Below are 26,788 nucleotides of genomic sequence, written 5' to 3' on the forward strand. Positions count from 1 at the left end.
TTCATGAACACAGCATATCCTTAAAATTTACTGACGATCTCACCTTTGTTTTATTTTCATCTACTTGAGGAAGCAATGAAAATTCTTAAATCATGGATTCTATAATTTACCATTTTGTTTCGTAAAAAGTACCAAAATAATTCACAAATCTATTTTGAGGAACAGAGTGATTATATATTCTAAAGACCTGTACTCAATTTCAAAAGGTTGATGAAAATGATAAAAGTCTCTGCAGTAGGTGAATTGCATAATAAAATTAATGGTATTTAATGGATTATTAGCATTTGTCCTGGAAATGTCTGTTATGCAAGGCTGACAACAATTTTGTCAAAAATTAACTTCTAGAGCAATGAATGCTTTATAAATGATGCTAAAAGGGAATTTGACAATTGGATTACATGGTGGCACAATTCATAAGCAAACATATGATGAAAAAGAGAAAGTATTGTAATATAATTTACAGATAAAACAAGATATGATACAGAAGAAATTACATTTACAATTTAAAAATTTCAAAGAAATGTGAGAGTAATTGAAGAAGCTACTTACAGTAGATTTTTCAGGGGAAGATGGGACATCAAATGTTTCATTAATATGGTTTTCCAGATCTTGTTGAGAATGTGAATAATGAATTTGGTTCCAACTGTTTTTCTTTGATTGTTTGGGTGGTAAAGCTGGAGGCTGCCCATCTCCAGGGGTCTCTTGTGATCTATATAGGAAAAAAGAAAAATAATGAATATTTTGGAAGTTGTCTTACAGAATTATTATTTTAAGAGCTAGAGTCCATAGAAAACAAACTTATGGTTATCAGGGGAAAGAGGGTGAGAAGGGATAAACTGGAAGTTCAAGATTTGCAGATAGTGATTGGTATATATAAAATAGATAAACAAGTTTATACTGTACAGCACAGGGAACTATATTCGATATCTTGTAGTAGCTTACAGTGAAAAAGAATATGAAAATGAATAAATGTATATTCATGTATGACTGAAGCATTGTGCTGACCACCAGAAATTGACGTAACATTGTAAACTGACTATACCACAATTAAACAAAAAAAAGAGAGCTAGGGTCAAGCCACTCAGATATTTACAATGTATATGTAAGAGATAAGGTTTAAATACCATATTTACTTGCAAGTGTCATTGTTTCATGAAATCTTTCTTAACTTTGAAGTTTAAGTAATAAATCTAATTTCCTATTTATCAAATCTATAAACAGTTCTACATAAAACATACTTTAAATATTCTACATAAAATAGAAGATATTTATTAATCATCACAACAATGCACATACCTTTCCAAAAACCCTTCTTTAAGGTTTTCAGTGGGGTCATATGGGTAGCCAAGGAATAAGACAGGCAGAGAAATCAGAACTAAGAGTTGAGCTGCTCCATAGATAAGATACTTGAGTCTATCAAAAGAACTCAAGTGGATGGTCCATTTTATTTAGAAATAAAACACAATTCACGAAAGTGATGAACACAACGAGTAAGAGTACTTGAGGTCACTAAAGAGACAAAACTGGATGAGACAACATCGGAATATATGATTTAAGGTGAGGAAGCAAAAATCCAATTAACATTAGAGAGCATAAGCCTCAATTTGTAGCAGCAGGAATTGATAAAAAGAGCTAGGTATGATAGGGGAAACTTCAAGGCAAAAATTGTAGCTTTTAAGAATGAGCACAGTATATGTATTTTGTGTGAAGCTGTATTAAATGACTTTTCCACAAAGGCCAGAAGGGGGAACCAGTGGTTCAACTTGTACCCTAGGAAGCTGTGGAGGTTAAGTGATCTGACAAGGGGAAAATGGCTCTTGATAACAGCACTGACCATCACTGGGGTTACCATTTATCTCTGAAATGGCAGGGGGTCCTTCGGGAAAATAAAAGAATTATTATTCCATTGCCGGAGGACAGATCAGAGTTGAGAGGTAGTTGCTGTGTCAACCCACGGCCGCTGCTGTGGTACTCAGGCACAGATTTCACCCAGTTTCTGCTTATTTTTGTTGACTGACAACAGATGCCTAAGATACAAGCTAGAAAGGCTGGAGGGAGTAGAACTGTATTAGATCTTACTATTGTTCAAAAATTACTCTCCACACCTCCATGATTTGACACCAGGCTTGGCCACATGACTTGGTCTGGCCAATGAAATGTGAGTAGTAACTTTTTTTTTTAATTGAAGTATAGTCAGTTTTTACAATGCATCAATTATTTCTGGTGTACATGAGTAGAAAGAAAGCTTTATATTTCTCTTTTTCCTCAGCCATGAGGCTAGCAATGGCTCGAACAGAGGCCGCAGTCAATCTGGGTCCTAGAACGACCATGATATGGAGTACAGTCGCAGCAGATCCACGATGTACATATAATGTAAGAAAGAAATAACCTTTGCTGTTGTAGTCACTGTAAGTAGGGGTAATTTGCTACTGCAGCATAATTTAGCCCAGGATAACTAATACAGAGATTACTGCCAGAGTGGCTCTTCGAAACATATACTCTCCCTAGGTAGAGAAACTGTGAACTTATTTAGAGACTTGCTGCTAGAAACCTGGTAGATATGGGTATCAATGCTAAAAATTTGATTAGTGCCCAGGAAGTCAGACAGGATTAATAATGAGTGGGCTAAGCACATGGTCTTTTAGTGAGGTTTCTCATAAGAGAAAATAAAAAATCTCAAATTTTCTAATCTGGTATAGAACATAATCACTAAATAAGTGGGTAAATAATAATGCCCACTAGCCTAGCTTTCTGCATATTAGTCTTCAGGGCACAAAATGCTTTAAATTCTGATAATTCTATAAGGATTCCATCACAGAGCATACTTCTCCTTTTCAGCAAAAGCTTCTCTGAGGTCTACCTTGATGGCCAGGGATTCCAGGTCCCAAACATACTAGTTTTTATTCTGCTAATTTCATCAGCCAAGAGCCCAAGTCTCTAATCCAACACATTCAAGTGCTGCTGGTCCAGTAAAAAGTTTCTACAGATTAGAATAGAGACTTGTACTTCAACCATGGCCTGTTGTAAGGGATTAGGACAGATAAAGATGGCAACCCTTGGAAGAGCCTCAAAGATACGAAAGTTGTAAAAAGCAGGACTCCACATGTATCAACCAACAGGTCTCATTCCTTACTTGGGGCTAAGTGCAACCACTTAAGCCAAGTGCACAGAAGCTTTTTTCTAGTTTTGCATACAACTATCACATCTGGGAAGCACTTAGTCTCAAAACTACAGATCTGTGGGGAAGAGTATAAGGTTGAGATCCGGCGGGAACAGAGTCAGAGCAACTTTCTTTATTCTTGGTTCAGCTAACAGTCTAAATATAGTGGCAAAATGTACAAGAGGGACAAACTCAAGCCTGATGTGCATTGCAATACTGAAGAGAGCCAAACCTGGTGGGCATGGGCCTAAGAGTGGCAATGCTCAGTAACAAGAGGGTGATAGTACTCACAGAACTGACATTATGGGACATTTTGCTAGACTGTTGACTCTGCATTTCTGGGGTTACAGATTAGGCAGTTACAGCCACAAAGCTCCAGAAGTGATTTTTATTATGTACTTCTCATTAGAAATCATTGTCCTAGAACAGTGGTGCAAATTGATGGCTTGTGGGCCAATTGTAGCCAACATACATTTGGCCTGTTCATTGAAAATGCTGAGTTAATTGACTACATTTTAAAAATTACATACAAATCTGGATTTCCAGAATGAAAAATCTGGAAGCTCAGGAAAGAATGGAACTGCATTACAAGCTGTCAACAACTGGACAACGCAAAGTGGTAGCTGCTGCCTTTAGAGGGGGCAACAGGCATTCCAGTCCACATAAATCCCATCCAGTGTTACTTGCCAGACACCAGTGGGCATCTGAATATAAGCTCTCTTTTAATCATTCAAAGTCCACAGAAGACACAGAAAGGAAGAGAATCCAAGCATACAGGCTCGGGTTGGGATTCAAGCCAAATTCTAAAGAAAAAGTGAAGAGAATGGAGTGCAGACTGAGAGGATTAGCCAAAATGCAACAGAGAAAAGGACAGTATAATTTTGGATTTCAGGACAGGGGCTACCCACCTTCTCTCATTGTTTTATGTAACTTTCTTGTTAAAGTAACTTCATGGAGAGTGGTGGACAGGCTCTCCAGATACCTGATTACCTCAGAGGATTAAGGTTGGTTTGGGGAGCTTTCACAAACTATGTATTCTCCCAGTAATCCCAGTTACAATCTCCCCTTTCTATGCTTCCAACTTCAATAACCAAACACTCATTCTCTCACTTTCTTTCTTATGTCTTTCTTCCTCTCACTTTCTTTCTTCCTCTCACTTTTTTTCTGTCTCTCTCTCTTCCTCTCGCTTTCCATCTATCTAAACACAGTCTATAAAAGTAATCAAGGATTTCAACACAGACCCCTACAATTCTTATTTTGGGCAAAAGTTATCAATTACATTTTAAAGACATACTCAATTTATCATAACAACTCCCTTGTTCATATCTAATGTAGAGGTATCATATGCAGTCAATCTATTACTTAAACAATTATCTAGGAAGATGACTTTCATAGGTAAACCATGCATTATAGTTTGAAATGATAATTCATTTAAAATAATGAAATAGGCCAGTTCTTAAAAAAAAGGTACTATTTCTAGGCCAAAACAAAAACAACTAACAAACAAAAACTGCCAAGTAAAACAGAATGAAGAGACATCACACACTTGTGAAGAACCACCAGGCAGCACAGTGGAACACAGCCCCATTAAAATTAACAGTTGGGCCTGAAAGAAGGGACCTACAACTTAAAGAGAAGACCAGCATTTACTGTCAGGTGGTTAGACAGGACTAAGGAAATAAGAACCAAAGAAAAAAGTAGGGATCAAGGCTATGGCTGGAATCTTCTAAGTGGGAGGTGATTTAAGGGGCTTTAAACGCAGGAGCTGGAAAAAATCTGCCACAGGGAAAGTATAGAAAATATAATCCCAAAGAGGTCATTGTAATTACTCATACAAAAGAAAAATGAGCAAGATAAACCCTGAAAACTGTAAACTTAGAAAAATGCTAAAGGTTCAACTGTACCAATATACCTTTCATATAAATATAAAGTTTACTCTAATTTTACAACTAGAAAACAAACAAAAGTCATATTCTTGCCAGGAATGATGGCTCCTTCTAAAACTCTTATTTTCTAAGATACAGACCAGGAGCCCATGTCTTATTCAAATACAATCATTAGTGTCATCCAAGTCTTCACTGGGCATTAACCCCTACTATACTTCTGTAAGATACAGATAAAATTCTGGTTCAAAATTCAGACTTCTTGATACTTCTGCTAATTTATAGTGACATTCAGAGTATTTCAAAATAAATACCATTTCAGACTGATTATTAATTGATGCTCAAGGCAATTAAAGTGCATGTAAACTCCCAGGGATATGATTAATGTAAGAACAGAACTGAAAATGTCATATTATTTTATCAGTAGGAATCTATTCCAGAACCAGAGTCCCAGACCTGAGATTCCTGGTTTCAACCAAACTCTAAGTCTCCAATCTTAGCTCCCAAATGCAAGTAATGCAGACTTCTGCCAGAGACAGAAGGCAGGTAAGTATTCTGCAGCGATAGCAGCCCACGGACCTGCAATTAGTCTTGCTGCCACAAGTACAGCATCTAATATGGTGTGTATCCTCTGAGGTCCCACGGCTTGACACTCCATACATCCACACCCTCATTGGTTCATTTATTTCCTTGTCCAAGATCAGCCTAGTATTTTCATGGCTCCATGAGATATTGCTAGACTTGATCAAGATTGGTATGGGAATTGGGTTAAGCTGAGCCTGCTGGTGAAGTTATCAGTGCCAGTAGCTCAGAATGGCAGAGGGAAGGCAAAGTTTTGAGGACCAAGCAAAAGGAATTGATGAGATACGGACAAGGATATGGTGACTCAAGGACTGGAATGGGTCAGTCTAGAAAAGAATAGCTCGGGGAAATGGATTTAACATTTGGGGATTATAAAGTCTGCATAGAGTCTCTTATGATTAGGGACTAATCACAACTAAGGATAAAGTTGAGAATTTGGAGAATTGTGTTCAACCAGATATCCATACTTGAGACATGCAGACAGATGGTTGACAATATACTTAAAAGCTGCTAGTACACATCGCCCCAAATTAACTGATAGATGTAATACAACTATTATAGTTAATATCTACCAAGCACTTTTTCTCTGCCAAACTAAGCACCTCATTAAATGTTCGCAGCAGTCTTATAAGGTAGATATTATCATCCTGTTTTTACAAGTAAGGAAATTAAGGCTTATAGAGATAAAATAACTCACCCAAGGTCACATAATTAGAAGTGGTGGAACCAAGTTTTAAACCCAGTCTGAATCCAGAGCTTGCGCTCTAAACACTAAGTTTAGTTGCACCTCAAAGAAAATAACTGCAAAAAGCAGGAGGAAAGTTATTTTAAATAGGAGTTTCTAAACTTGTAGCAGTGGACTCTTTTCTTCAAATGAAATGCTTCTCAGAAGCCAATTTATAAAATAGACAAAAGCTAAGCAACACTTCCATCTGCCAGTATCCGAGGTTTCAACAGAACTTATCAGAGCATATGCTAAACATGACTATTTTTTCAATTTCTTTTTGGTTGTAAGGGTAATACCATTATATTTTAATAAAGTCTAATAGAAATAACATATTTAAAATGAACAGAATGCAAGATCAGTAGAGATCAGGGCTCTAAATAATATCCATATTTACCTTAATTGCTGACATATTGCTAACTGAATGATTTTAACATATTTAAAATCAATAATTTGTCTAAAATGATCCAAAGGGGAATGGGTGGGAACCAGGATTTGAAACATACACTGTTCAAATTTTACCCACATAAAATTTTTTGTGGAAAAATTACTACCTGTGTTAACTTTTGGATGTTAAGAAAAGAGAAAGGAGAGACAGGAATATAATTCTAAAGGTGTTCCAATGCCCAACTTTCACATCGGGGTTTTTCACAAGTAATTAGTTTATCTTAAACCTTGACATTTTGGAAAATGTTAAGTGAAGAGCAAATAATGAAAATGTTACATTTAACTGTACTTTGCTGTCAACAGAGTAATATATTATAACATAGCAGCAAAAGAGTTGTTAAAACTGTCAATTAAGCCAGAGGGGCAAAAATTTTCCCCACTTATTTCAGTTCAGTCAGCTTCACATTTCCTCATGAATGCTTCAACAACAGCAGTGAAAGCAGCTTATCCTGCAGTCAAAACACTTCTCTGTTCAGCCTTTAGCAATCTGCACCACAATTTAAAAAAAACTTTTATCCATTCCATTCACATGCTTTGCAACTATTTTGTACAAATATCTAAGCTTCCCTGTTACATACTGGCAATGTGGTGTGGATTTATTTTTTTAAAAAATCTGTTAAGTATTTTTAAATTAATTTAGGGCTAATGTCTATCTCAGAAAAATCACAAACTAAAAACAGTCTAATTTTCTGTGAAACACTGAAAGAAAGGAAGGAAATGGTAGGATGTAGCTTCAATTACTGCTGCCTATAAATGGTAACTTTATTCTAAGTAGTAAAAACAATCTCCTATTTGTTTCCACAATAAACACACCTGCGAGTTAATAGTGTTTTCTTCTTGTGAAGGAGGCAACCTTACCCAGTGATGGAAGTCAGGACTCAGGTTTCACCTTAAAGCCCCTGCACCCACTCAGAAAAATAGGGAATTAGTGAGATGGCTTGACATCTATTTCAGTGTACTATGTTGAAATGCTCTGTGCTTAATCTAACATACTGTTTGAATTCTGATTGGGCCAATGCAAAGATAAAATCTATGAATTCTAAGTTGAAAAAGATTTCCTCCAAATTGAAAAAAAAAAAAAATTCAACAAAGCCTTGTCCAGGATAGTTCTTCTGACTGGCTCAGGTAAGAATCCCTGGGTTTTAGTGCTGTAAATTGGGACAAATGCTATAAATGTGGCTTTCTCATCTATAAAGTGGGGATTACATCTTTCCTGTTTTATTGCATTCTCTTGCATAGAACAGAGAGATAATTTATGAAAAAGCTGAGTATAAGCAACTAATGTAAGTTACTTAGCTTACCATTCAGCTTTTCTTTTCGGAACTCTATTTCTAAGGTTAGAACTGGCTGAATTTCAGTGTTATAGATTCAAAACTGAATACAAACATGTAACCTTCATAAAATACATGTTCAAAGAGAAAGCCCTGAGTATTTGAAATTCTTGTGGACTGCGCAGGGGAAGCAAAAACACTGTGTGGTTCCAATCTATTCCAAACTTGCTTCTTCACTTCAGGTCAGGAAAGTAGAACAAAGGTATTTTAAGGAGGTAAGTGATTTTTTGGGTTTGTGAATCTCTAAAATTTACACAAGGAAAGACTTAATTGTACGTGTATGCATATGTGTATGTGTGTTTATGAAAAAGGCCCTTCAAAAAATTGATTAAGATAATTTGGTTGGGCCCCATAAGTTACTTTGTGTGAGTTATACTGTTTTGTTCTGTAATAAGATAGACTTTTGAGACTCCTCTACATGGTTTATTTTTATGTGCTGAAAGTATGTCATTTTAAAATTTAACCAGTTAATATTTCAATCATGTCCTTAATTACTGTACTTTTTAAAGTTTCATAGTTTTAAAGGTAATAAATGCTTATTATTAAAAATTTAAAAGTTTAGAATTATAATTTTAAAGTAATAAAATACTAAATTTTCATTAATCCTATCTCCTGTGCACTCTTTCTCCACAGGTGTCACTGTGCAGTATATATTTTTCTTATTCCTCTAGTCTTTGTAATGTATACACACAATCAAAAGGTTTTACCAAGATGTGAGTTACCAAGATTAAACTTCCACTTGTCTTAATGGCTTAGTCAGTCTTCCTTGGTTGGCCTTACACTGAGGACAATGGTTCTTATATATCTGGGCACATTTTCCTGGAGCACATACAACTGCTATGCTGATCTCTCCATCTGCTCTTCCATCCATCTGTCATGCTCAGACTCACCCTTTCGTTAACCTTGATCCCACTCAATGTATCTTAACCCCCTTCTCAACAATTAATGACTAGTCTTACCTATCTATGAATTTTATATTTTACTTTTTTCTAATTCTTGCACTGTATTTTTACTTGCATTTGAACTAACTGTATTATATAAACTAATAAATCAAGATATTGCATATTAATGTGAGGGTAAGCATGTTGTGCATTAAACTGATAGGGTTTAAATACTGAATTATGAAATTTAGTTTATGCATCAGTATATAATATGAGATATGAGTGAATTTTAGAAATGATGCATATATACTTTCTATAACTTATTTTCAGTGTGATGGTCATCTTACTTAGTTTCTCCCTTGCTACTTATTTTTCCCAACACCTTCTATTCATTCTTATGGTTCCTGAAAAATATTAAGAAAACTCCACCTTTCATCACTTTACTGCCTGGCCACAGTGACACATTTATCTGCAGAAATATGTGTCTGTATGCATTAAAAGTTTAAGAATATACAGAGTCAACAAAATAGTAACAGCGATTTTGTGGGGTGGGGGGCACCAAGACCTCTGGGAACAAAAAAGCACATTTACAAATAGATAAATATTTAAAACACTGCATAAATAAAGTCTTGTGTCAAATATGATAATTTCCTAGATCATTTCAAACAAAACAATTTGGGGCATTTCTATAAAAAGAAAGGTAAATGAAAAAAAAGGTCTTACGGTGATGATTCCAAAACAATGCTATTAGCTTGCGTTGAAGATGGAGATCTATGACTCACAAATACTTCACTTGGGGAAGTGTGAACCACATGGTCTACCAAATGACCAACTGAAGATGGTCGTAACCGGGTTCCCTCTTGTGTAAATGCAGAATTTCGACTACATAAAGAGGAAGAAAAACTGAGTAAAAATGTGCTTTAACTCATATCTTCATGTTTCTTAATTATACGATTGCATTAGAAAGTGTTTTTAAGCCTAACCTCATCTTACTGAGCTGAATCTCTGACAAAGACAGTACGACGTAAACATAAAGAACTTAGAATAGGAAGTCAAAGATCTGAGCTATAGTTACCAATCTGCCACAAGGATTTTATCTATTTCAGCCATCTATTTTCTCTACCAACCTTAATGTTTCTAGGTTTTAGTCACTAAAACTTTGTGTCTTTCAAGTTTTAAAGATTTCTTTAAATATTACATTCCATGCCAAAATTCAAATATTTGGTATATCAAACTTTTGCGTTAACAAGAACTGTCAATGTGCTGTCATTCATTTGGTTACCATTATCTCAATTACACATATATAATACATATAATACATTTGTTAATATTATACAATTAACATCTTTGGCCAGTACGAGTTTTTTATCTTATTATTACTATCTACATCAAAGCATATAGTTTTTGTGAGAAATGCTAGAATGAAGTACATACACAGGAAGTGCTGAGTAACACAGCTTCTTAGCATAGCTATGGCTAAGCTTGTGGGAACTGACGTTGGAAATCCCTTTTCCTAGACCATGAAAAATGGCAGAGCAGAAGTTGGGGTAGGAGCTTAAGCAAGAAAATCACAATCACTTAGCATAGTCAAAGAATATATGCTCCCCTAGAAATTATGTCGGAGATATACATGGAAAAGGATTATGTCAACAACAACCATGTCCCCAGTTTAAGTCTACTAGTGGATCTTGATTTTTTGGCTAGCGACTCTTACTGGAAAAATCAAATCTGTAGTTAAGCAAGCATCTTTATTTCACTCTCTACTCTCATTTGCCAAGGCTATTCCATGCCACTTATACAATGATCAGCAGGCTAAGAAGAAATAATAATGCCTTGGAGCAACAAAAATCATGTCTGACCAAAAGATTTAAATTTCACATGTTACGATTTTCAATCAATGGAAACATATAGCCAAAAATTTAGAAATTAGCAAAATGTACACCTGATACTTACTGATTAGGAGTTCCAGGTGGAGATCGTGATGGAAGGCTTTGTGTTTCTAACCTGTCATCAGATATTGAATTTCTGCTTACTACTTCCCAGTCCATTAATTTCCGTGCCAAGGGCTTACTTGGGGATCTGGAGAAATAATTTAAATAATATGTAAAAACTTTTATTTTTATACCACAAACAATGTACCAAATCTCAGAATTTGTCTTAATAGATCATATTCTAGATAAGCAAAAGTAAAGAGTTTACTAACATGAAATTAATGCATTTGGAGGCTGTTTATCAAACACTTTCCTAAGACAGTAAATCTGCTTTACATGAAGAAAGAAGTAAAGATAGGCTAGAAAAAGTAGGAAAAAAAATAGGGAAGAGGAGAAAAAGAGAAGAAACAAAGAAAGGAAGGTGAAAGAAATAAAAAATAATGGAGTAGTTAGCTATCAAATGTTTCCCAAGATACTATCAATATTATAGATATTGTCTATTTCTATTTCAGAGTTTCTGGAACTCTAGCTTACTTTGGGGTGTTTTAAACAATTCATAGCATATTGTCACCTGAATGTCCTTAAACCTAAATCCTGATCCTCTGCCTTAGTGAGGACAGGGCAAAAATGATAATTATGTATATTACATTTTATTTATACATTTTCCCCTTTTATATGCAGTAGACCAGTGGATTTTTTCTCTTCTTCTGCAGGAGACACTTGGAAGGTTATTTTGTCTCATGGTGGGGAGAAGGATATGATTTATCACCTATATATTGTCAGTTATTCTAGTGATAAAGATGAGAATTAAATGATGTTTTCAGAAAAGATATTGATCTTTGCAGAGATCAAAAACCCTTAGAATTCTAGGTAAATTAACAGCTGAAGTCATTCTATATGCAAATTCAGAAAGTGGCCAAAATTCATGGAAAATACGTGATATCTATTTAAATGGCTAGCTTTTTGACATGTAGAGTTAATATGAAGGTTAATATAATAAATTAAGCTACTTACATAAAAACATATAGTAAGTCATCTTCTAAATAACTTAGATAGTTTAGTATTTCAGTAATAAATACACTGAAGCACATAGAAATAGACCAGACTAAAAAGCATGGAGACACTGACCAAGAGTCCTCAATAAAATTTACATACATAGTAGGAAGTATTAAAATGAGTGGGGACCATCAATCCTAGTTCTGACCTTCCCTTAGACAAATCACTAAGGTTTCTACATCTTAATGTATGTATCTACTAGTAAAACGTATGCTCCTAAGGTCCCTCCCTACCTTCTGAATTTTAAGATTTATGAGTATCCAAATTTTCAGTGCAATGTTTTAATCTATTAATTTTACTAAACCATAAGTAACTTAAATTACTTATGAGTCCAAACCACAAAAGTGCCCTATCATTTTATGTATTCATAGCCATAATCTTTTAGTTTGGCCTAATGACAATGCTTTCTTTCCTTTTATTTATTTATTAATTTTTTTGAGGTATAGTTGGCTGCCATCTCATTAATTTAAAAATATTGAACATTTTCTAAAAGAGACATATGTAATGTTATCAATTTTTAAAACAGTCATTGACTAAGATTTCATTTTGCATAAATGAATTCAAAGTAAATTAAGCATAAGCATTTCCCATAGTCATGAGTTTAAATTACAGGATTTTCTGATTTGAGGATAACCCAAGATACCATTTAGTCCAACTCCCTTATATTGCAGTGCAAATGTTCCTATCAGTCACAATTAAAGTAAAAATACATTATCTCATGTATTAGATTTTTTTTTAATGAAGTAAAGATTATTAAAAGAAATAGCACTTATGGCTCTTCTACTGATGGTAATTCTTAATGTTAATAAACTATTCTTCCTCACACACTGGATTACTAAATGTAAACTGTAAGTGAGTTCACAAACCACAGTCAGGAGATCAACTATTTCATTTTTTAAAAGAAGGAAAGAGTCATTTGAAGGAGGAAAAAAAAAATGCAGTTATACTCACCTAGTATAAAGCATCAGAACACTTTACTCTTGTTAAATAAACTAACCATGGTTGGAAAAGCTTTGCATTTAAAACTAAATTTCAAAGTATTTTATTTTATTAACAGTTTAACCTCAGAGACCCACCCATTTAAGCTTGCTGTCTATGTTTCCTGTTGAGTGTGGAAATTTCAGAGAAAAAAATACCACACTTCATCAGTGTGTTTGCAATGTGGTAAATTTATTTTCTGATCATGGCACCTTATTTTTCTGTTGCGTGGGAATACTCTTTTGCTTTCTTCTTAGGTATTACATGATAATTGAAAAAGTATGAAAGCAATTCAAAGAGTTTCTGTTTATACTGCCAACTAGAAGTCCAAGGAGTGGACAAGAATTCTAGAATTCTGTAACACTCTAAGAGAATAATTTAATAATTCCTAAAACCATTAGAATATTTTGATGGATATGCATCAGATCATCACAATCCCAGAAAAGCTTAGTCTTTCAGAAACAGTGGGATCATAAAACCAGACTATTAAAACCTCATTCTACCTGATAACTTATTATTTCAAGGAAGATTCACAAAATTCCAGCATAAAAAAAGAAACAGGACAGTTAATTGGGACTCATTATATTGGAAATTTTAGGTCTACTACTCATTGAATACTGCATATTTGTTTTATAAAATAACCTGTTAGACAATTTCACATTTTAATGATGCATATGTAAGATGAAAAACTAAAACACAAGTATAACTATCTTCATATTTCTCAAAATCTGATATGATCAAAAATATTAAAGCATTAACACATAGTCATTTGCATGTGATATTAACATTAATATATAAACACTTATGATTTAGTATTCATATTAGGATATTACTATAGTAGAACTAGTTATAAAATCATGTTCAGTATTTTTATAAATATCAAGTAAGGAAAAAAGTTAAGCTTCTTGTTAGGGAAAGAATAAAAAAGTGTAAGTATTTTGTTACGGTGCAGTTTTAACAGAAAAGAATCAGAAAAATATTTATTTTGATTTTAACAAGTCTGAAGGGAGTTACAGTACTAAGAACTAGAACAAATATATACATTTTAAGTTAAAACAAAGTTGATAGGAAGGAAATTATTTCTTTCTCAAGAGCAATTTCAAGGAAAATGTCTTCAAATTAACATTTTACTATACATATTACCTTTGTACAGGTCCTTAGTACTTTCTAACTGGAAACAAGGGTAGCTAAGACTGCAAAAAGGAGGAATTTGAATAATTTCAGTAGCCATATCTGTTAGGGTAGACATCTCTGTGTTCTTACTTTTTTTTCCTTCTTTCTGAAATAACCAGGCCACTAACATGACACCAAGATTTATATTTAATAGAGAAATAGACAATAAATCTAAACATAAAGATATAATAAATCCATTTGAAAACTTTCTTGAACAAATACTGAAATGAATTGATCATTCAAATTCAATCAAACTTACCATAGCAAAATGCTATAGCCCTGACCAGCTAAATCTTTCCTGTATCAAGGCATTTTTCACTGACAATTTTCCTGTTAGGTAGATTATTCATAGACAAATCAAGATGAGGGTAAGCCAGAATGAAGAAAATTTTTATTATTCAACACATAAAAATCATGTTTTAATGATTTGTTTCAAATGTCCTTACTCCAAAGAACTCATAATATTATTTATTATTTATTTTTACAAGCATTCTGGGCATAGTACTGGCACAGCCTCAGACAGTCTTAGCAATGACTCTGGCTCTGGAGGCAGATATGTGCCAGGATAAAGGGAAGAATCTTAAAGTTGAATCTACAGCTTAGGATAAAAGGATTTAACTGTTTAAGATTTACTGACATTATAAATGACTAGATTTTTCAACATCAAAGAAAATTACCGATATGTCAAGTGAAAAAAAAAAAAGCAACAGAAAGTATAAAACAATTTTAAAACAAATAAAATATATACATTATACATATAAGTATCTCTGTGAGTGTATACATGGTAAAATCCTGAATACTAAATACCAAAAAAATTTTAAATGACTGTGTTGGGGTCACGTTTTTTCTTTACATTATTTTGCGTTACTGGAACTTTAAGAAAAATAATAAGCTATCCCTTTTATGAGTAGAAAAAACAATAAAGCAATTTCTACTTTAAGAGGAAAAAAAAAAACAAATTTTACTCTAGAAACAAAGCAGGGAGGTCTTTTGGATAAAGACTAAGAGCAAAATTAAGGTAAAATCAAAAGCAAAATTCTCTTAATTCTCATTTATTAAAACTCTCAGACCTCCAAAGGCAGTAGAATCCAAGCACAAGAAGTCTTAAAGGACTTACCCTCTTTAAGCCATTTTCACTGAAAATACACCGCTTCTTTTAAAGAACATCTACCATATTCCAAACATTAGAGAGTTATGGCTACTGCAGTGAGTAAAATACACAAAACTCCGGCCCTCCTAAAGCTTACATTCTAGTGCAGGAGAAGGGCAATAAACAGGATCATCTTTCACATCCCTGAGACACGAAAGGAGTTAAGCATTCAGCTCTCACGCAGAACAACAAAAACTACTGTATAAAGGTTAAAGCGTGGGTTAGAACCTGGAATGCCTGGGTTAGAATCCTGACTACATCCGTTACTATCTGTATAATCTCAGGTAAATTATTCAACCTTGTTCAGTTTTCTCATCTGTAATGGATTTATTAACTCATTGAGTTACGGGGATTTTGAGTTAATATACAAAAATTGTCTGACACAGTTAAGTACAAAATAAATGTCAGCCATAATTTGATTAACTGGCCATCCTCTTTCCACTCACCTACTATACAGAGATTCTATCACAGTTTACAGGTCGATCTTCCACCCTCCCTCAAATTTTTATTTGGGAACATTTCAAACATGAACGTAAAGCAGAGAGAATAGTTTAAAAAACCCTGGGCACTCAGGACCCAGGTTCAACAATTATTATCATGGTGAATCTTGTTTTATCTCTACCACTTCCTCTAGCCCTCTCAGTCCAATTATTTTTAAGCAAATCCTAGAAATCATATATTTGTAAATACTTCAGTTTATCACTCAAAAACAAAAGAATTCCACCACATTTTTAAAAATGCAAGTCAGTTTATATCCCTTCCATGCTCTCAGCCCCTAATGGCTTCTACTGAAAATCCTAAATCCTTACCATTTCTAACCTAGGGCCATTCAAATTCAGGCTGCTGCTTTCACTTTGTTTTTTGGGTTTTGTTTGTTTGTTTTTTTTAATTGAAGTACAGTCACTTACAATGTGTCAATTTCTGGTGGACAGCACAATGTCCCAGTCATGCATATACATACATATATTAGTTTTCATATTCTCAAATTCAGGCTGCTTCTTACCTCTCTAACCATCTCCTCTCCCATTGCCTTGCTCACCCTGGCCCATTATTGGCCAACTCTTCCTGAAACATAACAAGCAGGCTCCAGCTCTATGGCCTTCCACTGGCTCAGTCCTTTACTTATATTAGGTATCTGTTGCATCATCAGAATTTAAGCTCCATGAGACTAAGATGTATATCTTATTCGTCATTGTATTCTCAGGTCCTGAAACAATGCTCAGCAGAGTAGGTCTTCAATAAATATTTGCTGCCACCAATTTGGTCAGTCTCCCTCTGTCAGAGCTCTGCATCTGATTATTTAACCATCTACCGGATAATCCTGTTAGATTGTTGCTTGGGCATCTCAGACTAGACCTGTGCTAGCTTAACTCCTTTCTCCATCACAAATTTGTTCTCTCTCCTGTAACCCCTATCCATTGTATGTCACTCAAATCCGATAGTCTTTTCAGATACTCCTGTATCTCACAGACCTCCACCTCAACAACTCCTGCTAGTTCTACCCACAAAAAAATGTTCCTCAAATTTGTTCCCTATTAACCATTTCATTACCAATGTTTTAGTTCAGGCCTTCTTCACTTACCTCTGGATTACTGCAATGATCCAATGGTCTCTGGGTACCCAGTCTTTACTTCTAATTTATTCTCTATTCTTGCTCATAAAACTTTTTTCTAAATCATAAATCTGATCATGTCACCTTACTCACTGAAAAGCAAACTGGTGGCCTTTCTCTTGCCTTTTGAGATGGCCTGCACTCTGTCTATGGAGAGTGTATCTACTTTTGCTTTAAACACACCGCCCCCATGCCTTGTGGTCTGCCTGGCCTTCTGAAATGGCCTACACTTGGTCTATGGAGTGTACATCTTTCTGAATAAATCTTCTTTTACTCAAAAAAAGAAAAAAAAAAAGACAAACTGGCTATTATCACATCTTAAAAAACAAAGATAACAAAATGGCACCAAAATAAAAAGCAACTTATTTCTTAACATGAATTAAATAAATACAGAAATGGGCTGGATAATATATGAAGTGAGGCATCATGTTTCTTAAAAATGTTAACAAAAGGGAAACAAACCTTCCAACAAAATGTTATATTAATAAAATAATACCTGATTCAGCCTAGTCAGAGCTATAATGCTTGGCACAGGATTAATTTAGCCCACTAAAAAAAAGTTTGAGTAAACTAGACAAACTGTTTCATTATTCCTTCAACATAATTTATTGCTTACTTGAAGAAAGGATCATGTGATAATTCTGTAATCATATTTGGAAAAAGAGCTTTTAATAATTTTAACCTTGCTTTTAAAAAAATTCAGAAACTGAAACAGAAGTGGCTTACCTTGCAAATATCCTGTCTTTATTTGCCTTTTCTTTGCCATACTGAACTGACTGGACTTCAGTTCTCCCACTGAAATACATAAGACGTGCAATAATAAAAATCTTAAAGAGAACTATGAGATAAAATGACAATATACAAGATGACTATATTACAATTTCATAAGAGACAAGCTATTTCTAGTGGAGAAAAGGGAGCAGAGGGTAAAAGGAAAGAATGACTACATTTCAGCTCTATGTGAACAGATGAAGCTTAATTACATTTCTTCCATTAATGAACAATGATGTGCTACAATAAAACTTTGTTTTCAGATATTCCTTTATTTGAGAGTGACTATGAAAGAAATAATTTTGTATGAGACGAATTCCTTCTCTGCTATGCCGTGGAAAGGCACTCCCACTAGACTCAGAGATAGGTTGCTATGTCCCAGCTCATCTAAGCCCTGCCCTCATCCCATATGTCTGTGCTTTGGCTACTACTCTTTAATCAAGGGCCTGAAAAATTGGGGGATCTTGAAGAACTGCTTTTTCCTTGAGCAAGCTTTCCTTCCTTGTCTCCTGATAATGATCATAGGTACAGCCTCAAATCCCTCCATGCCCAGATGCAGGCAACTCCAGGTATTTTTATATAGGAAAGAACTAAGAACAGAAATATGGCTGGGAGTTGGGTATGACAGAGGATTTGTTTTGAAGCTGACTTGACTAGCAAACACACTGTTCATGCATGGGAACTGATCTTCCTCTGTGGTACTCCAATGTGTTCTGAACAGATTTGTTTATAAAAACTTGGTTCTCAGTGAATTTGTTGCTTGACACATCACATTATTTAAGAGTGAATGAACATAAATGCCTAGTATATCAAATATAACTATTTACATAAAAAGAAATCTAATGCATATAAAAGCAGCCCAATAGAGGTTTCCAACGCTAAGCAAACAATTTTAAGATCATCTTCCATGGATAAGTATAGATAAATGTAAACAGAATCTGTTTGTTGCCATTTTAATGTAAAAGTCAAAAACATTACCACAATTTTAAAATTTAGGTAAGTTGAAGTTTCTTAAGAAACTGTATTTCCTCTAAAAAGGTAAACTGTACTTGCAATTGTGAACCAGGTAATGGATTAAGGTTCACCACTGTTTGTATTCCTACATTAAAACAATGATTGTAATCCCCTGGATATTTTGGAACGGAGATAAGAAGGGTGTGTGTGTGAAGAGTTTGGTAGAGGAAGTAGTAAATGCTCTGATATTCCAAGTTCCAACTCTCCGTCTTAATAATACTACATTTCAAGTATTGTAAAAGTTCTAGCACTCCCAACCACTGCTTATTACGAGGAAAAAAGGCAGACAGTTAATGTGTATCCATTAGTCATAGGACTGTGCTCAGATAAACATTTGTCATGCTACCATTCCTACCTCATTGACAAGATTATTAATCATTTTGATGATTAAAAGGTCTTTTGGATATGTAAAGGACTATAAACAAAAAACTCACCTGTTACAACTATAAACATACATGGTTTACTTATATACACTAATTTAATTTAAGGTCAACTGAGCTATTATAGGCCTCAATCCTGTCCGTCTCTGCTCTCCTAAGTTTTCTAGAGGCTGTGAGACAACAAACTCCATCTTCGAAGTCCCTCTGCAGGTTGGCTTTCTGTTAGGTTCTGCTTTTTTTTTGGTGGGAGATCAGAAAGTGGGGCAAGTCAAAAGCAGGTGACTGGCAGATGCCGGTAGCTACTGTAACAACAGTGGGGATAGGACACAGAGAAACCGAACCTTGTGGGTGGCACCATCCCTGATCGAAGCAGCACCTCTCTGGCAGATCCAGAACTGCCTGTGACAATGCCTCTAACAGTACATTAGCAGGTCTAGGCTTGCAGACTCCAGCCTAGAAGTAACACAAGCTTCTGATCCTAAGTCATTACCCATTCTACCTGTTTGCTTCTCCAAAACCCCCCTCCTTTTGCTTTTCCAGCGTTTTTCACACCTGTGTAACCAAAGGCCTCAATGAAATTGCTTTTATTTGAAAAATCAAAATGGCTTTCTGTTTCCCTGACTGATACATTAATTTTCCAGCGAGGAGGACATTATTACTCAAAAGGCTAAATTAACTAGTTGAATTTTGTAATTAAAAATATAAAGATAAAATTCAAATACGAGGGAGAAATTAAGTGTTTATATTTCATATTATCCATAATATTATTCTTTAGGAGTCTAGCATTATTAGAACAAAATGCAAAACTGTACCATAATCTAAGAACACTAAATTCTGACAGTAAGATATTCATCTTTAGGACAATGAGAAATACCAATTGGGGAGAGAATATAGGCTTATTATAAGCAATTCAAGCAATATATAAAAGCATAACAAAAAAAGTAAACAGATTTAGCCATAGACTTACCCCTAAGAAATAATCTCCATTATGAACAGGTAAAAATTATTCTGAAACTCTATATATACATAGAAGAGGCTACACAGAAAAGACTATAAATAGAATTCTATCACAATGTGATAATGCTATATATGTCACAATGAAAACAATATTAAAAGGATTTCCCTTGAATTAAAGGAAATAAAAATGCTGCCATTCATTTTAAAAGAAGAGGGAGGAGGAGGATAATAAAAAGGTCAGGAAAACCTTAAAAAATTAGTGTGTTAACATTTAATTTTTATTAATACAGATTCTCATATTTTACTAGTCCCTTGCTTCCCTCTTGTTTTCTTAGTTATATTATTATTTCTTAGTTATACCATTACTTCTACCTCGTCAAAGTTTATAACATTTTAATTCTATTCTATAGTTATAATTCTTATAGTTGTCAAGGATTGGTTCCATATTTAAAGAATTTAATCTCTATTCTTAGTTCTTTCACCAAGATTCTTCTTGAGTTATTGTGATTTATCTCTTACATAGCTTAATTTCACCATTAATTTCTTCTTTTCAAATTGGGCTCAGGAATGTTACATTCCCTGAAGTTTTATATATTTGATAATGCTTATCTATTGACTTTAGACTTGAATGGGAACCTGGTTAAGATTAAGTATTTTTCAGTCACCTTTTTCCTTTGAGACTTGGTAGACAAAGGGTGGCCCACAAGCTATACACAAGCCTGAAGAAAAGTTTTATTTGGCATTCACAGTGAAATCTTTAATCCAAACTGATAAACCTCTAGCAAGACTTATAAGGTAAAAAAAGAGAAAGATACAAATTACCAATATCAAGAATGAGAGAAATGACATTACTACATTCTGGAGATACTGAAACTATAATTGGGGAGTGTTACAAACTTTATGCCAAAAACTTTCAAAAACTTAGACAAAATAGATAAATTCCTTGAAAAACATATACTACCAAAGCTTGCCCAGGAAGAAAGAGAAAACCCGAACTGGTTCATATGTATTAAAGAATTTGAATGCATTGTTCAAAAGATTTCTATGAATAAAACTTCTTCCCTAGGTGGATTAATTGGAAAATTCTATCAGATATTTTTAAAGGAAATAAAATCACCACAGAAACTCTTCTAGAAAACTAAAAATGAGGGAGTAATTCCCTACTCGTTCAATGAAGCCAAAATTACCCTGAAACCAAACCTGATAATAATATTATAATAAAAGAAAATTAAAGAAAAATATCCTTCATGAACATAAATGCAAAAATTCTGAAGAAAATGTAAGCAAATTAAATAATATATAAAAAGAATAATAAATCATAACCAAGTGGGGTTTCTCCCAGGAATATAGGGTTAGTTTACCACCTGAAACTCAATCCATGTAATTTATCACATAAACAAACCAAAAAGAAAACCCTTATGATCATCGTAATAGTTGCAGAAAAAGCATTTGACGAAAACCAATATCCAATCCTAATAAAAAACAAATGAGAAACAGAGGCGCTCTCTGTAAATATTTAACAAGGATACAATGGAAATTATAGCATGCCTAGACTGTAAATAATTAAACATAGCTGATTTATTTAGAAAATAATGGCTTGGAATACAGTCAATGGAACAGGTTTCTCAAGTCTGGTTATATCATGAGAACCTATAGAACTTTTTGCTAATACAGACAAAGGGACCACACTCCTTGCAGATTTTGACTCAGTGGGTATGTGTGAGTAATAAAGACTCTATAGTTCAATAAAGTAGTCTTTATTTTATAGGGAGGAAAAATCCAACAGTAAAGCATCAAAGCATAAGCAATACTTACCAGTACCGGAATTTTGAACCTAATGTAAAATAATGTGCAAAAAAATTCTTTTGAGGTGGAAGAGGTCTGTCCAAACGGAAGAATGTGTGGTGTTCTACACATGCTTTCCACAAATTTTTACATGCTCTGTAATTCACCATGTTAAATCCCAATAATGTTTCTCTAGATTCATGCTGTAATAAATGATAAAATGAAGAAAATATGAAAATGTCAGGATCTAATGCTCCATTTAATTTACTTTTTACAGATAAATATTCTAGCCTTACAAACACTAATCCCTCAAGTATCTTTGTTGCTTCCAGTAAAAAAGCAGTAAAATAAATGGAAAGGTATGCAAAATCTGGATGTCATTCAGCAATATTACAACTCTTAGGAACTTTCACTTTAGAACATAGTTAGAAATAAATTTAAAAATTGATACATAACTGTTTTAAAAATTTACTGTTTGTATATATATATAAAAAACTTACTAGCTATAATTGGTTCAAACTATAATCCTGGCCCACAAATTAAACTTATTAAGATATATCAACACACCTTTCAAAAATATCTCTAAATTTATAAATCTGTCAAGACTGTAAATAAGTAAATAAAAACATTCAGCAGTCCTGAACACTATTTTGAAACTTGTATTTTAAAATAATAGTAGAACAGAAGCATTTCGTTAATTTTTCTTTAAAAATCTGGCACAAATGACTATTTAAATAAATAGTTCCACTGAAGAAAATCACATATAGTAAGACATACATGTCCTACGTGGATTTATGATTGATTTTCACACAATGAGTGCAACCTTTGAACCGTCAGCCAGAGCAAGAAATGGATCATTACAAGCACCTCTGAAGTATCCCTTGTCTTCCCTTTCTACCTTCACAAATATGAGCACTCTTCTGACTTTTGTTATGTTATAGATTAGTTATGCTTGTTTTTCAACTTTATATACATGGAATCATACATGTATGTCTTTAGGTCTGACTTCTTTTGTTCAGTATTATGTTTCTGTATTCATCCATGTAATTGTGAAGTAGTAATTGACTCATTTTCATTCTACATAGTATTCTATTATTGTTGATACATATTTGATGTTTCTAGTTTGGTGATATAAAATATTGCTCCTATATATACACTCATCCCTATATTTTGTCTGATGTGCTAATTTCTGTCATTGGATCACAGATACGCATGTATTCTAGATATTACCCAACAGTTTTCTAAAATGATTATACCAGTATATGCTCCCTCCTACCAGCAGTGCATGCTTCTGGTTACACACATACACAAAAATACTTGTCATATTTTAGTGATAATTTGTACTTCCCTGAAGTTTAATAAGGTTCAACACTTTGTCACGTTATATAGGCCACGTGGATTTCTGAAGTGTCTGTTCAAGTCATTAGCATGTTTCTGAATTGGTCTGGATATACAACCGAGGACATGGTGTATATCTGTGTGTGTATTATACACATATTCTGTGCTATTTTACTTTCTAAATGATGTCTTTTGATGAACATAGTTCTTAATTTTAACACAGTCCAAGTTATTGATCTTTTCTTCTAAGGTTAGTTTTTCCTTCTATGCCCTATTAACAAAATCTTTGCCTATCAAAAGATCATGAAGATACTTTCCATAACTAAAATATAGTAAAATGCCCATGTATAAATATTAAACTATGATATTAGAAGACAATATGCTTAAAATACCATTTCTTGATCACCAGGCAAGTCTTAATTATGCTTAACAATTGCTTTGTATGCAACAACACTACTTCAGAGAATGGTTGTGAAGATGAAGTGATAAGAAAATGGTTCATATATTACTAGGCACATAGTAATACTTCAATAAATAATAATAAATATTCTTCTTATTATTACTAATAACAATACTACTATAATGGGAAGCAAATTAGAAAGGTTGACTTCAACACTGCCTCTTACCAATATAATTATTTAAAGTAAAATACTTGTTCTCTAGTTTCCAGACATGATTCATTATATTTCAGTCAACATTTTTAAACAGGTACAAGAATGTTCACTAACAATATTAGTCATAATAGCCAAAACCTGGAAATGGCAAAGTTGTCCACTAACACAGTAGGAATGAATAACTAATTTATGCTATATTCATTCAGTAGAATACCACACAGCAATGGGAAAAACTATTGCTATGTGTAACAACATGGATGAATCCCACAATGTCAAGGCAAAGAAGGGAGACAAAAAGAAAACATTAGGATTTCATTTTCTAAAGCTTAAAAATAAACAAACTAATCCACATGTTACAAATGAGAATAATGTTTATCTTGAGAAAAGTTAATGACTGCTAGTGGGCCACTAATAACAGCTTCTGGGGTATAAGTAATGTCCTACATAATAACAGTATATATGATATACTTACCAAGCACTATACTTAGTTTTACTTCAATAAAAACCTTCTTGAAAAAAACTTCCATATTTTGTGAGTATAAATGATGAAACATAGTCACTTAGTAGATCAATACCCTCTGATAAAATACATCTGACTCAAAAATATTTTTAAGGTTATGAATACATTTTACATACATATACACATATAAATATCCTGAAATGTGCATTAATATGTCAAGACTTATAATATTCTAAGTCAAAGGATATGGTTAGTTTAATTTGATGAAATAGATAAAATCATTTATAAGGTGAAATTCTTTCCAACACTGTACTTTCCATAACTCAATATGCTGTATTTAATATATAAAAAGGACATTACCACTTCAACAAAGGGAGGAAATGTACTAAACATTCATAAACTGGAAACATAACTAAACACTCAGGTTCCCTAAAATGAAATGAATGTATACATGAAAGGAAGCGCTAGTTAACAAAAAAACAAAAAAACAAAAAAAAAGGGAAAAGAAAAAGGACATATAAAATGCTCAGTTACTGACTTCATGGATGTACTCTGGGGACCAAGAATGAACATCACAATTGAGATCAGTTTCTAAGTTCAAGAGATAGCAGGATGGATATGCAGAATATCTTTAAATCAGAACCATAGGGGAGGGTATAGCTCAAGTGGTAGAGCTGAGTGGTATAGCTCAAGTGCTTAGCATATATGAGGTCCTGGTTCAATCCTCAGTACCTCCTCTAAGAATAAATAAATCAATAAATCTAATTACCTTCCTCCATCAAAAAAAAAAAAAAAAAAGGCTTCAGAAACACTGGGAAATACACTTTTCATAAAACGTGAATTAATTAACTCAGTAGGCAATTATCAACAGTATTAACAACACTTTTACTCTCACTAAAAGTTCTGTCATGAATGACTAATTATTTCTTAAAAGACTCAATTTAATAAGTATTAGATCCACACTCACCAATTCTTTTCTAAGTTGAATAAAAAATTGTTTGCACTTGAAAGAAATTTTTACAATCTTCAACCTGGATAAAAAGAGAATGAATTGGAGTGCATGAATAATTGAATAAAGATGACAGTATTAACAAAAAAGTAATTAAAAAATATTTAAACTATATACAGAATAACATCTAAAAATTTAATTATAAATACATATATACAGTACATAAAGAATCTAAAGTTTTTGGTGATTCATGAAAAAATAATTAGAATTTATGTGCTCAATTGAGGAAAGTTTTATTAGAATATTTAGTGTGAACTAACACTTCCCAATTTTATATCTAAAATACATAAAAACACATATCAAAAGTTAAAATTCCAAAAATACCAATAATGTATTTATTGATTCTTTGAAACTAAAGTAGTTTTCTGCTTATGCATGTAATGAGCTTGGAAATGATCCCTCCATCCTAACAACAAATAAAAAACTCAACAGACTGAAAATCAGCAACTCCTCTTGGATCCAAAAGAAAGGGGAGAGAACAAGGGAAACTTCTACCTCCAAGACTTGAGAGACTAACAGCTGAGTATAGGGAAACACAGCTTACAAGAGAAGAGACTCATGAGCAGAAACTGAGAGAGGAACCAGTGCTGGGGTATGAAATCTAAACTGTAATTTATAAATTGTTGAAGGCTCAGCGTGACCAACTCCAAGAGTTAAAAACTCCAAGGGGACCCAGTCATAGGAGGGTGCTGATAATATTGTGAGATTAACCTTGAGAATCTCAACCAGACTCTGAAAGTAAATATCAGAGAAAAATACTCTTGGGTTTCTGGCAGGAAAGGGGGGAAAGAACCATGTTGAAATAGGTCAGAGCACTCTGTTCTTACAAAGGTCTGCCTTTAGGGGAAACTAGTTAAACAGAACAGAACCTGCTGGGGATATTATCAAGCCTAACTCCCACTCTACCCATCCTGACCCATGTAAGGGTGGAGCAAAAACCTGAGAAACACTTGAAAAGCTAAGTAATAGGCTAAAAGCTCTAATGGATAAAGAAGAAAGGAAAAAAGATGGGCAATATAAGCACAGAACAAAAATCGTAAGAACCCCAAAATACAAAATTAATATACAGAAATCTGTTGCATTTCTATACACTATGAACGAACTAACAAAAAGAAAAATTAAGGAAATAATCCCATTTACCACTGCATCAAAAAGAATCAAATACCCAGGAATAAACCTATCCAAGGAGGTAAAAGATCTATACTTGGAAAACTATAAGCCACTGATGAAAGAAATTGAAGATGACATAAAGAAATGGAAAGATATACCATGTTATGGATTGGAAGAATTTATACTGTTAAAATAACCATACTACTCAAGGCAGTCCACAGATTCAATGCAATCCCTATCAAGTTCTCAGTGGCATCTTTCACAGAACTGGAACAAAAAAATGTTAAAAATTGAGTGGGAACACAAAGGACCCTGAATAGCCAAAACAATTTTGAGAAAGAAGAATGGAGCTGTAGGAATCACTCTCCCTGACATCAGACTATACTACAGATCTAATAATCAAAACAGTATGGTACCCCATCAACAGACGGATGGATAAAGA

General features: G+C 33.7%; 1 protein-coding gene across 4 annotated transcripts in view; it reads right to left on the minus strand.

The window, feature by feature from the left end:
• Nucleotides 1-26,788, minus strand: part of PTPN4 (protein tyrosine phosphatase non-receptor type 4) — a 152,297-nt gene that overhangs the window by 35,570 nt on the left and 89,939 nt on the right. For all 4 annotated transcript variants that reach the window (XR_004319755.1, XM_032479295.1, XM_032479296.1 and 1 more), the window contains 6 exons: nt 25,195-25,258; nt 21,846-22,018; nt 17,635-17,703; nt 10,962-11,087; nt 9,732-9,890; nt 550-709 (listed from right to left, as the gene is read on the minus strand). Coding sequence is in view for 3 of the 4 variants with exons in the window: in XM_032479295.1 (XP_032335186.1) it covers nt 550-709; nt 9,732-9,890; nt 10,962-11,087; nt 17,635-17,703; nt 21,846-22,018; nt 25,195-25,258 (751 nt within the window). In the remaining variant the exon portion in view is untranslated. The remainder of the gene's footprint in view (nt 1-549; nt 710-9,731; nt 9,891-10,961; nt 11,088-17,634; nt 17,704-21,845; nt 22,019-25,194; nt 25,259-26,788) is intronic.

The sequence above is a fragment of the Camelus ferus genome, chromosome 5 (assembly GCF_009834535.1).
Source record: "Camelus ferus isolate YT-003-E chromosome 5, BCGSAC_Cfer_1.0, whole genome shotgun sequence".
Classification (NCBI taxonomy): Eukaryota; Metazoa; Chordata; class Mammalia; order Artiodactyla; family Camelidae; genus Camelus; species Camelus ferus.